The sequence below is a fragment of the Zalophus californianus genome, chromosome 9 (genome assembly GCF_009762305.2).
Source record: "Zalophus californianus isolate mZalCal1 chromosome 9, mZalCal1.pri.v2, whole genome shotgun sequence".
In the NCBI taxonomy this organism is placed as follows: Eukaryota; Metazoa; Chordata; class Mammalia; order Carnivora; family Otariidae; genus Zalophus; species Zalophus californianus.
Window position 1 is genome coordinate 78,836,737 of NC_045603.1, and position 16,863 is coordinate 78,853,599.

The following is a 16,863-nucleotide window of genomic DNA, read 5'->3' on the forward strand; positions in this document are numbered from 1 at the left end:
CTTAAAATTGGCATATAATGCTGCCATTGGGGACTGGAAGATGGAAGTCTGGGGCTTGCTCATGGGCTCGGCATTCGTGTAGGTGTAGATCTCACAATGCTAACTTGTCTTCACATGGAAATACTTCAGATTAAAGACAGGCCTTCAAATCCTATTTGCTAAGGTGCATTTAAGTGATGGCAAGGCCTAAGCAAGCATTCAGCCTCTATTGGCACTCACTCTCTGCCTAAGCACCCCCCCAAAAAAAACCCCAAACCCCTCCTAGTGTGGAGTCATCTCATTTGTAGTCGTGTTCTCAGCATTATCCTGGAGGTTACTCAGTTATATTGGGAACTAGATTATGATGTCAGAAAAATATCCTTTTCACAAAGGCAAGAAGTCAGGGTCCTGAGTATATATTGAGGAGAATTTCTACTCGAAGTAATAAACAGGGCAGCTTAGCAGAGGTAACTGCTTTCTAATAATTGCCTTTAGTGAGAACAGAAAAGCCTCCTTAGGAAGTTTTTAATTCATTTAAGACTTAATTTTACTTTTCTGAAGAACAGCAACAAAAATTATTTCTGGAAGAGACCGCTGAGAAGAGCCCCTTCATTTGGCCAGAGGACCAGAGAAGACTGTAAATCAAGGAAAAGGTGAAGTAATACATTACTAGGAAGCTTCAGGATTCCCAGTATATAAAGACTATTTTTCCTGTGTCTATATTTTCTCTTTTTGTGGAGGAGAGGAAATTCTAAAAATATTTGATAGATGTTTTGCCGTTAACACCAGAAAAGTGTGTGGGGAAAAGAAAGGAGGGAGGGCAGTCCATTTTGTTTCATTAGTAGGAAAAGCAACATAAATCAAAGCAGTCTATTGACGGCAGCCTTTAATTTATAATGTTCTGAGAGTATAATAAATTTATTTATGGCATAAGAGATTTGATATTTTCAACCTATGTTTTAACCTTTTATTGGGAGAGGGAGGGTTGACTTTTTAAAGCCTGAGTAGTTTGAAATTTGGCTAAGTACCTTTGGGTTTTTTTATTGTGGAAGCAAATATTATCATTTTAATATTAAACAACTTGCAAGTATTAAATAGTTCATTTGTGATTTCCTTTAAAAAAAATTTTTTTACAGATTTTCCCCCTTCAGATCTAATGATTACATTAAGGCTCCTGCTTCTTTCTCGAAAGAATTTATTATAAATCAGAAAGTGTCAGAGGTTCAATGGTTGACATTTCTGAGCGCCGATACTTTGTCTTTTCATGCCATGCAAACAGATCTAACATTTAGAAATTCTTAAACGAGGGAAATTGTGGAAATTCCCAGATTTTTTTTTCCAGTGGGAGGAAGCCAAGTTTTTTAAGTATGGAGTTTAGAGTAATCAAATGAGAGAGAAAGGAGCTTGTGAGAAGGAGTGACTCCCACCCAAACTAAGCAGCTAATGTTAAACTGCTAGCTATCTGCACTTAAAGAGAGTAAAGGGAGCCCAGATCAGCGAGGGAGAGGGCGCTGTTTCACCCACCCTTGGTAAAATCCGTGGTGCATCAGCCAGGAAGCCAGGCTTGATAAAGGTCAGGCTCCCTAAATCTCCTCAAATCTCCAAATCACACTCGCCTTCTAGAGAGTATTGAAACGTACCAGTGGGGCTGTCTATCTAGAAGACAAAACACCCTTGACTGGTTCCCAACTACCCGCGTTCATTTCAGAAAGATAGAGGAGTCCGTGGGGCGGGCGTTCACATCCGCTGCAATCCTTTCCTAGCTGATACTGCCCAGTAATTCAGAGCAGTCTTTCTTCCCCGCCCAATAGTTGGGGAAGAACCCCCTGCTTTCCCTTCGCTTCTCCGAGGCAGAGCCGCGTACAGCGATAGTTCCGCTTCATCTGCGGGCTGAAGCGACACGGATAGAGTCATCCCAGAATATGTAACAGGGGACTGGGCTGGGGGTGGGGTGGGGTGGGGGCGAGAGAGTAGGCTGTCCGGGAAAGGGTGGGTTAGACTCTCGTCGGTGGGCCAAGGGGCCGTGTGCACTCTCCAGGAGTGTCGGTCCACCTCGGCAATTCAAAAGAGGGTCTCCATCACGTATGCGGGTTTTCTTGGACCAGCTCCAGATGCCCTCAGCTGTTCTAACACAGCAAGAAATGTAATCTCGACCTGAAGTCTGAAACCTTTTTTTACTCTTCTGAGCGAAGGATCTACCCCCCTCCCCCTTAGCCGATGCTCCCCACTCAGCGGGTCCCCGGAAAGAGCCACGGAGGAGGGCTCCCACGTCGCTCCCCAAGCTCCCGGGCGGACTTAGGGCTCCTTAAAGCCTCGGGCCAACCGCCCGCGACCTCCCCGCGGAGGATTCCGGGCGTCCGCGCTCTCGGGCCCCTGCTCCTTGGCCTCCGCCTTGCCCGTTCGCCCCCGGCGGCCTCGGCGGCCTCGGCAGCCTCGGCAGCCTCGGCGCCCGCGCGTTTAGCCGGGCGCCGTGGCTGTTTGGGCCGCCCGCACGCCCTCGGGGACCTCAGCTCGCAGCTCCGCCGTGCAGTCTGGGGCCGGTCGGACCCAGCGGGAGCTGGCAGATCCGCTCACGCCGCCGGCCCCGGGACGGCGCGGCGGGACCGGCGCCCTGGGGTGGGGCTCGGTGGACCTCCGGGCAGCGCCGGGGGCGGCCAAGCCGGAGGCGCGGGGAGCTCCGCCGCTCGCAGTACACTCCCAGCTCAGGGATCCCCTCGGCTCGCTCGGGCCGCTCGGGGCCCGCTCTGGCCGCCCGTCGCCGCCCCCACCCCCCGCGCGCCCGCGCCCTTGCTCGCCCCGCGCGCGTTCCAAGGGCGCCACCTCTTTGCGACTAGCTCACTTCTCCGGCAGGTTTGCCTGGGAGCGTGTGAACATTCCTCTGCTAGGCTTTCAACTCGCCTCCAACCTGCGCCGCCCGGCCAGCATGCCTCCCCGCCCGTGAAGCGGGGCCGCCGCTGCCCTGCCGCTCGGGCCGCCGCCTCCCCTCCGCGCCGCTATTAACCCGCCCTCGTTGCCACCTGGCCCTCCTGATCGACGACACACGCACTTGAAACTTGTTCTCAGGGTGTGTGGAATCAACTTTCCGGAAGCAACCAGCCCACCAGAGGAGGTAGACAGACAGCTATGTATATAAATGTGGGTCTCTACAAGTGGCTCTGGAACAAGACGGCCTAGTTCGCAAAGAAGCTGACTTCAGAGGGGGAAACTTTCTTCTCTTTTTAGGAAGGGGTTAGCTTTGCTCCACGAACCTGGGAGAACTGCCGGCCAGATTTAATTAGACATTGATAGGGAAGACGTGTAAACACGCTGCTCATCACTGATGCATATATAAAAGCATTTCATGGTGGTTATTATTTCAGAGGAACGTCTCTGATTTTTGCTTTGTTTTGCTTTGTTTTCCTTTTGGTCCCTTTTTGCCTGTGTGGTTTTGGGAAAAGCACAGTTGCAGTAGCTGATTCCTAAATAAGTAAGTGCTGAGAGGCTTCAGAGAAAGTTTTTTTGTTGTTGTTTTGTTGTTTTGTTTTGTTTTGTTTTGTTTTCCTTTGCAACTTGGGAGATGCCCTCGGTGCTACTTGAGAGCCAGCTAAAACGGGGAGCGTGGTAGTCCCGGGAGATGGAGATGCCGGACTGACATTTCGGGCCCCTTTCCACTCTGTTGCAGGTCGCGAGAGCGAGAGGATACGATGCTGCGGAGGCTGGTTCAGCAGTGGAGCGTCGCGGTGTTCCTGCTGAGCTACTCGGTGCCCTCCTGCGGGCGCTCGGTGGAGGAGCTCGGCCGCCGGCTGTAAGTGCCCCGTCCTCCTCCGGGCGCCGGGTGAGGGCTGGGAAGGCCAGTAGGAGAGGCCGCCAGGCTGGGGCGCTGCCGAGGGCTCGCAGCGGTCACTGATGCTCCTTGCCCGAGTTAAAAAGCGGTGAGAGTCGTCTACCTGCCGGGGAGGCTGAGACCGCGTCCTCAAGCCCGGCGGGAGCACTGGTTGAGCCCCAAGGGGAGACTGGCAAGAGACAGATTTTCCATGAGTTTCCGTAAGAGGGAGCGCAGAATCTCCTCTAGACAAAGATCATCTGCCTGTAGTGAAAGGAAAAGGTTTTACTTCCAGGACCTGGGAAGGTTTTGAAACCCTGAGGTTTGCAAGAGACAGATAACTCGGAAGAAGCTGAGGGAGCCCGGGGACATATGTCTGTGTGCGTTTGATTTACAGACTGAATGTGGGTGGCAGTTTGTGTGTGAAAAGCAAAAGCCTTACATCTAACTTTATTATGAATGACATAATTTTAAGCATATAAAATGGACCACATTACATAATGAAGGCATATTATATAATAAAGTAGTAACAACTTTACAATGGCACAACTCCAAAGTTAGTATTGATACAGTTCAGGAACGCTAGAGTGCTTGACTCCAAAATGAATATTAGGTGTGGAAACTTTTTTTTTCTTGGAATTATTGCTAACAGTTCTTTAATCTGGAGTCAAATATTTGCATTGTAGACCGAACACTTGTATTTTGGCATTCTCATTTGGTGGTTCTTTTAAGGATAATTTTGACTTTAAGATAATCATACATCCACGCACACCAGAGAAACATTACCATGTTGTATGACTGAAAAGTTGGAAGAGCAGTCGAGTAATGCTGTCTTAATAATCTGTTGGACCTAGCAGTACGTCAATGTATGTAATACCATCTTTGGGTGATCTTTAAGAGGCAGACTCAGTGTTCAGGATGGGAAAACCATAAAGTTTGAGAACTGAGAGGAGTTTGCCTCTGGAGAAGGAATTAAGGAGCTTTTACACTAACAATAAAATAGCAATATCCAATATTTACAATCAGGTTTATGGTGCTTCCTTGTAAATTCCCGAGGGTGTACAAAAAGGCAACTGTTTTATATGTGCCCTTGGTCTATTATTATTAGAGCAGAAAATCCTTAAATGAAATTACTTTAGACATGTCTGAACCTTGGCACCAAAATGAAAATCTATTACAAATCTCCTAAGGCAAATTGTGTAGAACATTGTACCGAAGATAAAGCTGCATTGTATTCTTCAAATCAACGTTTTGCTGATGTATTTCTGAAAATTGTCTTCAGACTTTTCCTCCTTTTAAGACTTGTATTAAATTATTTAAAGTCCATATATGAATATAGATGAAGAGTGAATTTTTTAAAAGCAAGCTTAAATACTGGCCAAGAAATACTGTCTTGGAACAGAGCCAGTTTTTTCTTTACAGTTGCTTGAGAAATACCTGTTTTCTCTTTTGAGAAACAGTAAATGGACCATGATTAAATCCACAGTTATGACATAAAAATAGTGCTAAGTTGTCCTAAAGGTTATTTTTAACTCTTTCTTTGTTGCACCTTGCAAAATACACATCAGAAACCATTTAACAGCCAGAGACTCTGTTATAGTTTTGTTTGTGGGTGAAATGTAATATTGTAGTTAAACACTCACACTCAGCAGATGGTTATAAAACTACCACAAAACATTCTTATAGTTAATGGCTAATAGATCATCATATTACAGCCATGGGTTTTCATGAGGGCTGAAATCATCTGTAGATGAAGATGTTTCATCAAATTATTACAGCCAAATGAAGTTTAAAAAAACAAATCATTATTTTTGCTTTGCTGCCAAGTAACAGTAAATTTTGTGTGCTAGACAAAACATTAGTGTACTATTACACTAAATCAACCTAATTTCTTGAAAGAAATGTTAACATATAATCAAATCTTATTACTTTTCACACCAAGTATTAGGAAGCTGCTTTAGAAGGTTTTTCTAACTAGGGAATGACTTTGGAGGGTGTGTGGGGGGAGGGGGAGCACCACTACAACAATAACACCCCCTCAGCCATGCAAAGGAGGCAACTACAAGTTGTCATAGTGCGGAAGATTTTCATTAATGGGGCTAGAGCATGAAAAAATTGGAAGTTGGAAAGTGAGGCCTATAGATATTCTTGTCCCAATGAACATGACTTTCAGCAGGTAGCAACCTTTGTGTTTTAAGTTAGAGAGGGAATTCCAGCAGATTCAGAAACCTAAAACATAATTGGCTGATTTGCTTGGGAGCCAGACTGGGTCTCTTCCATTTAATGAAAAGCATAACTTTTGACTGAGTCATTTGGGTTGGAAGGGACTTGTGGTGAGTCATCTTCACTCTAACACCCGAACCCTGACTCGTGCATGTACCCCAGAACTTTTCTGCTCAAACCCAGACTCCTTCCTAAGTAGCTGAGCATCAGCACAAGCATGCTGCTCCTTCCTGTGTTGGAAGAGGCAGGCCTCTCACTCCCTTTACTCCCTGTGTGCCTTGATAGAACCTTGAATTTACTCTTCTTCCCTGAAAACTCCCTCGAGAGTTACTTTTCTTTAGAGCCGAAGACCTATATTTTGACTGAATTTATACTTATCTGTGTTAAGCATTTCCTCCATATTCCTGAAAATTTTTTACAATAATCAAAGGAGACCATAAACGTACCATATGAGGATTGTAACAAATGCCATGTGAACCACTGGGCTAGGGGATGTTTGCAGATGTATAGAGTAATAGACTATTATTGAGGCCATATTTATCACTTAAATATTTCAGAATTATCTAAGTGGAAAGCCTCCTTAATTTAGATTCATCGCTCCCCACCTATGTATATCTAGTTTGTACATGCTAGTGATTTACCCTTGTGCCGGTTCGTGTCTTGTTTTGAAAATAAATAAAACACTCTAGGGATCTTATTCCCTTGTTGACCATAAAGATAGTATTATATTCCTGCTCTTCCGGTGCAGTTGCCCAATCAGAAATTCATTCTTCACAATATTTTCAATGCAGAAGTCTTTGAGCTGTTCCTTGTGTTCACAGCGTTTGAGATTTAGCATTTAAGAAAATCTCTGTTTTCTAATATTATGTTAACAATTACCCCTAAAAGGCAGAAAGAAGCTTGGTACCTCACAAGAGAGACACTATTTTAAACTGGACAGAGTTGTGCCATCTTTGTAGACTTTTTATAAAACAGGAGGATAGCATGAGCCCTCCTTTTCTCATGAGAACCATCCTGGGAAAGTGCAGCTCTTGGGTTAAGAAGGCACTGTGACTCACAGTTGACAGGCTGGCCAAGATGACAGGCATATATGCCAGGCAGAGGGGGCATATAAGCAGGGGTGGCCTGATTAGAACAGACCAACTATTAAAAGTTTTGGCTTCGAGTCAAGCTAGAATGGGCTATATTATACACTTGGAGAGCAATACAGATGGGGTGGTTATCTGCCAGGGATTGAGAAAGAAAGAAAAGCCCCAGATCCTATAAATGATCACTGGTTCAGAACTTCCTTTCATGTGACATTTTGCTAAAGGATACTTATTAAACTTCAATACTTATGAAAATATGCAATTAATTCAGACCTATTCTTTAAAAATGTTATTAGGGAGTATAAATGTATTGTACCCAAACCTCAAATTTGTATATTATTAAAAGTTTCCAGAATACTAACTGTTGCCATAAAGTGAGTGAATTTTAATCTAGTCACATGTGGCACCTTCAAAAAGGAAGAGAGACTCCTTCATGCCTCATTTAAACCAGGCTCCTGTTAAATTCCTTTCCATTAAGTCATGTCTTTTTTGAACAAGCTGCATGGCTTAAAGTCGGTCCACACACTAAAATACTAAAACGAAGCTGGTATTCTGGCTATAAGGTCTAGAGAAATAATGCCTGTATTTTCATTTCTTATTCTTGACTCACAGTATGAATAGAAAATCTCTCAGTTTCTCCCAGTGATAATCCAAACTCTAGAAATCCTAGTTCCTTATTCTGGGGGATGAAAATGGCCTTGCCGGAGCAGTAAGCTTGGTCTTCAAGGAAACTGCCAAATTGCTATCCATTTGCCCGTTGTCCTTCATGGTTCCCACCACAGGCTTTTTACTCTATGCCCTTCACTTCTTGTTTCCTCAGCATACACTTCCCCTTCCACAGGAGAAAGGATTGAGGTCGTTGAAAGGCAATCTTTGGTTGCAGAATCAGAGGACCCGGTTTGTGGATCCCTGGTTCTGTCATTGAATCTCTCTGACCCTCAACTTCCCTATCTATAAAATGAAGATAATGCTATTTTTATTGTCATATTTCTCTGAGGAGTTAAAGAAGTTGTACTAATGAAGGCAAATAAGGGACCCAGATACTGTGTGTGAGAGAGGTAAGAATACATGGGAGATAGCCCTGTGAAGTACCCTCAGACACTTGACAGCGAACCACTTTGAAGAGTTACACAGTGGTAGGAATTGGAGTAAGGTAAGGCAGAGCTGAAGCAGGCATGATATGACTGATTAATCTATGTGATCCCTGCATATGGTTAATAATATTCACGCAGAATAATACAAGAATATGTGGATGGACATTTAAACAAGGGTGCCATCTAAGAGGATTGATGGGAAATTAGTTTGTTCTTTTCATTAGAGTGTTGTTTAAACCAAAAAGTCACTTCATACTTGTTCCTAGAGACATTTTTTAAGACAAAGAGAACAAGTAGAAAAGTGAATGTCTCAATTAAGTCCTAAGGATGATACCCTCTGCAATTTTAAATTAAAAAAAAAAAGTAATTTGATGCATGGAGGAAATAGAATGATCTTAATTTAAACACAAAGAAACCCATTTTAAAGAGACCACCCACTACTTTACAGAAAAATACACATACTCTCTCTCTCTGACACTTGGCTTTCAAATAGAGGCTCCTGGTAGCCTATACTCTACTCCTCATATTAAAATTCAATCTGAAAAAATAAATAAATAAAATAAAATAAAATAAAATTCAGTCTCTTAGGTAGTTCCCTAGACAGGCTCTACTGCTCACTTCATCTCCAGCCTCTGTTTGCCTTTACTCCTACAGCTTGCTGTTCTTTGAGATTCAGGATTATTATTTTCTTACTAGGGGAGTAGTGTGTGTGGGTGTGCGTGCGCGCGTGTGCGCCAGGGTGAGTACTCAAGTACATTCAGCCTCCTTTTCATTTCATGGGCTAGGACGTCTGGATTTATTTTCCCAGCACAAGTCTAAAAAACATGAAAAGCTCAGTTTTTTCTGTCCATTGCTGAGAATAACTGAATCATAATGTTTTAAGTTGAGAAGAGAGCATAGAAATCTCTGAATCGGACCCCTGCCTTTTAAAATGGAGAGACCCATGTTCTCACCGAAGCCACAGACCTGGAGAGTGGCATAAATGGGATTTGGGGCTGCAGACTCCGCACTGCCCACACTTCCGTTCCCTCTCTGCTCTTTTCCCGCTCCACATGCTTGCTTCCCTTCCAGCTTATGCCTTTCCTCTTGTCTTGGAGGTCTATACCAACAACTAAAATATTATCATTTTCTTCCTCTCCTGCTGTTTTTCCCTTAAAGCAAAAGAGCTGTGTCTGAACATCAGCTCCTTCATGACAAGGGGAAATCTATCCAAGACTTACGGCGACGATTCTTCCTTCACCACCTGATCGCAGAAATCCACACAGCTGAAATCAGAGCTACCTCGGAGGTGTCCCCTAACTCCAAGCCTGCTCCCAACACAAAGAACCACCCCGTCCGATTCGGGTCTGATGATGAGGGCAGATACCTAACTCAGGAAACCAACAAGGTAGAGACATACAAAGAGCAGCCACTGAAGACACCTGGCAAGAAAAAGAAAGGCAAACCTGGAAAACGCAAGGAGCAGGAAAAAAAGAAACGGCGCACTCGGTCGGCCTGGCTCAACTCTGCCGTGGCTGGGAGTGGGCGAGAAGGGGACCACCCATATGACATCTCTGCAACATCGCCGGAGCTCAATTTACGGTAAGTGGCTTCTATGCCCCATAGCCTTTCTTTGGTGTGGCTCTCAGCTGGGGTGTGTAGGGTCCTTCCACCCACCGCGGCTTGAACAAACCTAGAATGTCCCCCCTTTCTATGCCTCTATCCATTGCTCCACGATTTAAAAGCTTACAAAAGCAAGATGGCTCAGAATATCATCTGCCCTCAAGCGGTGTCCTCCCACCCCCTAAAGACAAACGGGGCTTGGATAACCTGTGTCTCTTCCTCCACCATCACAACCCTAACACCAATCCTTTACTACTCTACCAAAGAATTTCTCTTCTTAGTCTGGCTTCAGAAGCCTGGGACCATCTTCATCATTTGCTGCAGAAGTGTATTTATTTCCCTATTCTCGCACCTTGGCAAACTTCCTTGATCGTTTTGTCATTTCTTACTTTTTTTTTTTTTTCACTTCAGGGGCGAACCCAGAAGGCTTTGATATGACTACAAACATTACAGAACAATACTGTACCATAGACAATTTGGAGCGGTCACATTTTCCATTTAATTATATTTAATTAAACCTTAAATTTATTTTCATTTAAATCAACATTAAACATTTAAACACACACTCTCAATTTATTTAATTAAATTTAACTCTGGTTTCTATCAACTCATGAAAAAAAAGTCATGAATGCTGAAAATTTTTAAGTTTTGACTTGGGAAGGACAAAAGTTTTTTCTCATGTATCTATTTATCCACTGGCAAGTTGAAGTAATTTTTCTAGGGTATTGCAGTAGGAATAATAAGACTTCACATTTACATGGCTCGTTCATCCTTGGCTCACGGATGCAGGTGGTAATGTCATTCACTGACTTTGGGGTCAAATACCTTCAGTTCAGTTCAGGTCTTGGGTCTGAACTTATTCAAGTCCACAACTGTGGGCAAGTTACATGGTCTAAGACTCACTTTTCTCTCCTGTGAAATGAAATGATTGTAACAACCTCACAGGGCTGGGTGAAGATTAAGCGAGATTACATGGGTTACAGGCTTGTCATAGTAAACAATAAAGCGTAACTTGTTGTTTTGGTACTTTTAGATCTAGTGCTGATTGTTCTATCTATCGGGATATGTGTGTTTCTGTGAGGCGAAAAAGCAGCAAATATTAACCTCATCTTATAAACCAGAAAGCCAAGGCAATCCATGGCTAAATGACCTTAACAGCCCTGGGAACTGGGATAGGTAGTCCTCAGAACTGGATTTGTTTCCCCATTTCTGGATATTTGGGCCAGCACTGTGTTAGTGCTGCCTCCTGATTCAGGCATTTTCACCGACAGGATCTTTTCTGGTTTTTACTTTTCAGTATCACTCTTCTGTGGGGTTTGAAAGAAAGAGGAAACCACACAAGGACATGCCATATGCAGCTAATGATCTCATTATTAGAGTCCCTCATTACTTCTCCAGGCCCTTCCTCTGACTAGTAGAGATAGGATTACAGGGTGATATTTCAAAGGGGAGTTTGAACCTACTTACCATCACTTGTCTCTTAGATTTAGGTTGACAAAACTCATCATTAAATAGCATATAAAATGATAATTATATTGGACAAATATTTCCACTTCAGTAATTAAGGAGTAATGACACTAGAGAAACCTTCAGCAGAGTGAATGACCTATTCTGCAAATATCTAATGGATCTGTAATTGGTAACAAACCCTGTAAATCTTGACTCAAAGCACATATTCAGTGTATTTTAAGATAGGATCCTAACTGTACATATTTATAACTAATGCAAGGGCTTTATTGTCAGAACCTATTTTTTATCTATTGTCTTACTCTGTGTGTACATACATCTATTAGAGTTCTGAAAACGAAAGTATACTTTTTTATGGATTTCATTTATTTAGGATTTGCAATGCTCTGAAGTATCTGGGAGTTTAATGAAATTCAGCACTCATCAATTCTTATGCCCAAAGCTACCCCTATGTTAAAGGAGATCTAGTAAAAATTAGGCAGTGGCCTAATCAAATCCAGACCTAGGACTGAAAGAAATAGAATGCTTCTGCTTTCTCCTTTCTGTTCCCTGGTTGTGAGGGACGTTCATGGAAAGCATTGTTTGTTTGGCAGCCGGATGTTGGCCCCCTCCCAGGACAACCCAACAGAGGTGCAGGGAAGATTGGGGAAATTTATTAGGAGTGTACTGATGAGACTCTATGGGGCCATGCAAATGTTCTACTCCAAAGAGAATCTTTTCAGAATAACTATTTTGCAGTTTTATAAGCCACCAACCTTTTATTAGTGTCCTCTCTTTAGTCTCTCTGCATTATCATACAGTGATCTGATGATACGGCAATCACAAATTTTAGTAAAATATATGTATTTCTTAAGAGAAACTACTGAACTAAAACTGTCTGGCTCCTCTCACATGAACCAGTGGGAGGTATATAATTCAAACGTTGGAAATTACATTTTGGAATTTTTGATGTTGTACATGAGATGTCCAGATACGGTAGGACTCATTTAATTGAGACCGTATATTTTGCCTTGGTAAATATTGACTTAGAAATAATACAAAAGCTTGTCAATATTCAAAAGACTCTAAAGTGTTGTCATACACACACACACACACACACACACACACACACACACACACAAAACATACACATATACTTTCAGGTCATGTTATATGTTTTACTTGGCTATTCCAAAACGTGCCATTATAACAAGCAAACTGGCTGGACAAGGGGAAATATAATTAAAAGATCTCTTCCTTGGTCCTTTATTTCTTTTCTCTTTCCTTCCTTCTGAGGAAATAATTGTTCAAAATACTCCTCATTCCCTCCCTGCTTGCATCATTCTTAAGTTCAATTCATTAGATACCTTTCAGTACAAAAACATTTTAAAATTGATACAGCACACATATTACTGAGTTTCACAGTCACCTTTTTGGCTTTATTCATAACATACATCCACCCACCACTAAAAATGTTAATCTTAAGTTATTTTCTCTGCAGTTAGGAGCTATTTTGCCATTCCAATCAAAACGATTGCTGAAGATGTCAATTTCTTAAGCCATTAAAACACCCTAAATGTTCAACTTGCTTTTCTTTCTTCAAGCTGCACAAAAAGTTCCTAAATTGTCAAGAGTTGGCTCTTCTGTAGGTCTCACCCCCATATGGGTCTACCATGTAAAACTCTGCCCACACTCTGGCTGTTAATGCAATGGCACAGCCAATCGAGTTCCATTCTATAGGTGCTTCCTTAGAAACCACTGAAATAGACACACAAAGAGAAGAGAAAGGGAGAGAGAAAGCAGAGAAAATGCTGCTGGCCCATCTTAAAATACTGTCACTACAGTGTTTTAGAAAGGGTTAGAAAAGGTGTCAATCCCAGGTGGTAATTTATTCTGCGTGATAAACACAGTGAGCTGAAATACTGCTATTTTATACTTCTAAATCAGTTGATTCTTATTCCCTAATTTAAGGTGGGCTTTCCCAGTTTCTAATTCCAGATCAATTCCAAAAACCAGCAGAGTGAGAGACAAATAGTTGTTAATTTTGACTTCAAAAACTAAAATCCAAAAATAGTTTCATTCATTAGTGTTTAAGGACAGCTAATGGAATGACTGATATCATCAAATCACCAACCAAACATACTGTTCAATTACACATCCTTCCAACATTTACTCCAAATCACACACTCCACTCTCCTAACAGCTATTATCTTAGTGAAAGATTGGCCAAATGGGAAACCTGAACAGAATAAGCAAATTGTGGGTCACCCACGTCAGGCATCGCTGGGGAATAAACTTCTAGCAAGGTGTATTTGATGATGGATTGCACGACTTAGCCTTATTTCCAGACTCTCGAATGTGTCCCTTCTCCTCCCAGACTTTCCAATTGGCAGCTTTGGAAAATTCTCCCAGGGTCTCCTTTTTCAGACAGAGTCTATAGAATTAGAAATGCAAGCCTTTTCTCTCCCTTCACTACATTGATCATTCGATGCAATTGACGACCCTGCTGTAGCGAAGGTTCTGGAGAATCAGGTGGATCCCACTGATACCTCCTATTGGGAATATTTACAAGAAATCCCTGGAATCTTTTCCATTGTAATTCTGTGTTCCTTTATTTTTTAAGACTTCACTTGTTAAGGAGAATTAACCTATTTTCTCCTCTTCATTCCCTTCCTTCTCTTTTCAGGAGGCATTGAAATTTTTAGCAAAGACCTTCAGAGGACGTATTACAGGATTCTGTAATAGTGAACATATGGAAAGTATTAGAAATATTTATTGTCTGTAAATACTGTAAATGCATTGGAATAAAACTGTCTTCCCCATTGCTCTATGAAACTGCACATTGGTCATTGTGAATATTTTTTTTTTGCCAAGGCTAATCCAATTATTATTATCACAATTACCATAATTTATTTTGTCAACTGATGTATTTATTTTGTAAATGTATCTTGGTGCTGCTGAATTTCTCTATTTTTTTGTAACATAATGCACTTTAGATATACATATCAAGTATGTTGATAAATGACACAATAAAGTGTCTCTATTTTGTGGTTGATTTTAATAATGCCTAAATATAATTATCCAACTGATTTTCCTCTGTGCATGTAAAAATAGCAGTATTTTAAATTTGTAAAGAATGTCTAATAAAATATAATCTAAATTACATCATGACTCAGAAGGTGAATTATGCATACCCTTTAAAATTTCTACTAGAAGGAACATGATGTAATATTTTTAACTGTATTTGAATATGGTTTTCAGTATAATATGTTTTTATTGGTACATATTCCAACATTTTCACATTAGCTTTTAGTTAAAAACCACTTAAAATGTATTTCGTCCAATATTTAAGTTCAGTTCAATAGAATGGCTGAACTATGTAGACATCTTTTTATGAGGTATGTCCAATTTGAAGTGAAGATGGGAGAGCGCAGGGTAAAAAGCAGAGAAGTCAGGAGAAAAGCTTATAGAAACTCAGTCCAGAGAGTCAGCCAGAGCTGAGAAAAGGGAAAGAGGCAGATCAGGAACCTTAAGGCCAGGGGCAATTTTCACCAATGAGAAGTTTAACTTGAAAGAGCTTGCTCCTACTGGTAACAACAACAAGCATAAAAGAGCTACTTGAGGATTTTACCAGAGAAAGGGAAAGGGACCGAGATCTGGAAAATACGTAATAACTCAAAAAAAACCTTCCCTGAGGAAGACTGCTTTCCTGTTGTATCACTCACGGCTCCAGGTACTTGGGTTGCCGACAGCATGGTGTGCAATATGCAGTCACCTTTCCACTGTGACTATCATCCTACTTGTTCCTATCTCTATGTTCAGGTGAAAACAGACATCTTTTCTTCCTACAGAATTTTTTCTTTAACCGTCCACAGCTTAGGACCCACCCATCAGTAAAACAATACAACAAAACAAAAAGTCTATGAATCAAGCCAGCACATATTTAGGAAGTATTCTGTTTATGGTCCCAATCCTGTTAGATACCTTTTAGATGTATGGACGATGCACAAAGAAGTAAAATACTATAACTGCCCTCATGACTCTCTCATTCTAGTGGGTAGATTATACATACATTTATAAGAAACAACTAAATGCTGGATTCAAGAAACTATTAAATGATCCAAAATTCTACAAACATTTTATTTTTTTTAAGATTTTATTTATTTATTTGACAGAGACACAGCAAGAGAGGGGACACAAACAGAGGGAGTGGGAGAGGGAGAAGCCGTCTCTCCGCCGAGCAGGGAGCCCGATGCGGGGCTCGATCCCAGGACCCTGGGAACATGACCTGAGCCAAAGGCAGACGCTTAACAACTGAGCCACCCAGGCGCCCTTCTACAAACATTTTAAAAAGGAAAGATACACACAAAGGGAGAGAGTGGTCTGAGCGCTATGTGTTTAAAATAATGTTTCTGGGATATTCAAATATTCAAAGATTGAACTTATTCATATTTTCTTTTGAGTCCCATAGCCTTCAAAACAGCACCCATCTTACTATTTTTTTGGTAAGAAATGTGGACCTATGTGAATAAGCCAAACCTAGAATTTGTGCTTAGCTTCACATATGGATTTGCTGGATATGGTTTTTAGCATTCAAAACTTAAAGGCCAACACACTAAACCTGTATAATGCAACTAGTTTGGAGTACCATAACAACAGATATGACCACATTTTGCAAAACTCCATCTGAAACTCTAAATCTGAAGATTGCACCAAATCCATCTAAGTCGTTCACATGAAAAATATGTTTTTTAAACACTGGCTTGGTAAATACTTGAACATTAAGGCAAGGAAGTATCAGGTTCAGGTCATCTTTAAGTTTTTCTTCACCAATAGCCCATCCCTGAAAAGAAAAGGGGGAAGAGGGAACTTGGGAATTTATGGTTATCAAATCTCACCAAAGCATTATTAATACAATTATTGCCTTTAGAGTCATACGAAGGTCTTCGAGCAACGCTAAAGACTAAAATCATAGGATAAGGGATGGAATGGGAAGATGAAGGAAGCAAAAAACCTTTTAAGAACAAATGGCGATTTTTTTTTATGACATTGTCATTTTCTATGAAAGAAAAACAAATATATAATTTAAGATAATAAGTGTTTAAATATAAATAAACTCTTAGCAAATTACAATCTCAGTAAATATGGTTCAGCCTTGACTTAAGGCATGTTTATAAAGCAATAACAAATAAGGGTGAGTTGGACTAAGTATTCTAGAATTAAGAAAACCTAATCCACTAATTCACTATTAACTTCCTCCAATGTCATTCAGACAGAAATTTGGTATTTAATTAGACATCTAAGATATAGTCATGGACATTGGGGAGTCCAACTCCAAGCAAAAGACAAGAAGTGATAGTTAAGTGTGAAGCCCCTATTCCTTTCCTCTGTATTTCCTTAACCATTGTTGTAAAACAGGTACATTCTAAAGGTTTGTGCTTACAACACAACAAATACATTCAGGGCTACATTAAGTTATGAATCAAAGTCCATGTTGACATTACTGGTCCTGAAATATTTATTTATTTTTATTAACACACAATGTATTATTTGTTTCAGGGGTACAGGTCTGTGATTCATCAGTCTAACACAATTCACAGCGCTCACCATAGCACATACCCTCCCCAAT

General features: G+C 41.3%; 1 protein-coding gene across 4 annotated transcripts; it reads left to right on the forward strand.

Annotated features, from left to right (window-relative positions):
• The first annotated feature begins 422 nt into the window (after window positions 1–422).
• Window positions 423–14,399, forward strand: PTHLH (parathyroid hormone like hormone). Of its 4 annotated transcripts, XM_027593751.1 has the most exons (5): window positions 1,708–1,903; window positions 2,830–3,088; window positions 3,641–3,763; window positions 9,345–9,767; window positions 13,921–14,388. In XM_027593751.1, the coding sequence occupies exons 3-5, from the start codon at window positions 3,663–3,665 to the stop codon at window positions 13,928–13,930; spliced, it is 534 nt and encodes a 177-aa protein (XP_027449552.1). In that variant the 5' UTR covers window positions 1,708–1,903; window positions 2,830–3,088; window positions 3,641–3,662; the 3' UTR covers window positions 13,931–14,388. The 4 variants fall into 4 exon arrangements, with proteins under 4 accessions (XP_027449556.1, XP_027449552.1, XP_027449553.1 ...); XM_027593755.1 differs by lacking the exons at window positions 1,708–1,903; window positions 2,830–3,088 and adding an exon at window positions 423–632 and having other exon boundaries at window positions 13,921–14,396; XM_027593752.1 differs by lacking the exon at window positions 1,708–1,903 and having other exon boundaries at window positions 2,618–3,088.
• The last annotated feature ends 2,464 nt before the right edge of the window (window positions 14,400–16,863 follow it).

Excerpts from the sequence above, each read along its gene's own strand:
- PTHLH (XM_027593755.1), top strand. The coding sequence starts at position 3,663 with ATGCTGCGGAGGCTGGTTCAGCAGTGGAGCGTCGCGGTGTTCCTGCTG. Across the intron at positions 3,764-9,344 it reads GAGGAGCTCGGCCGCCGGCT|CAAAAGAGCTGTGTCTGAAC; the intron begins GTAAGTGCCCCG and ends TTTCCCTTAAAG.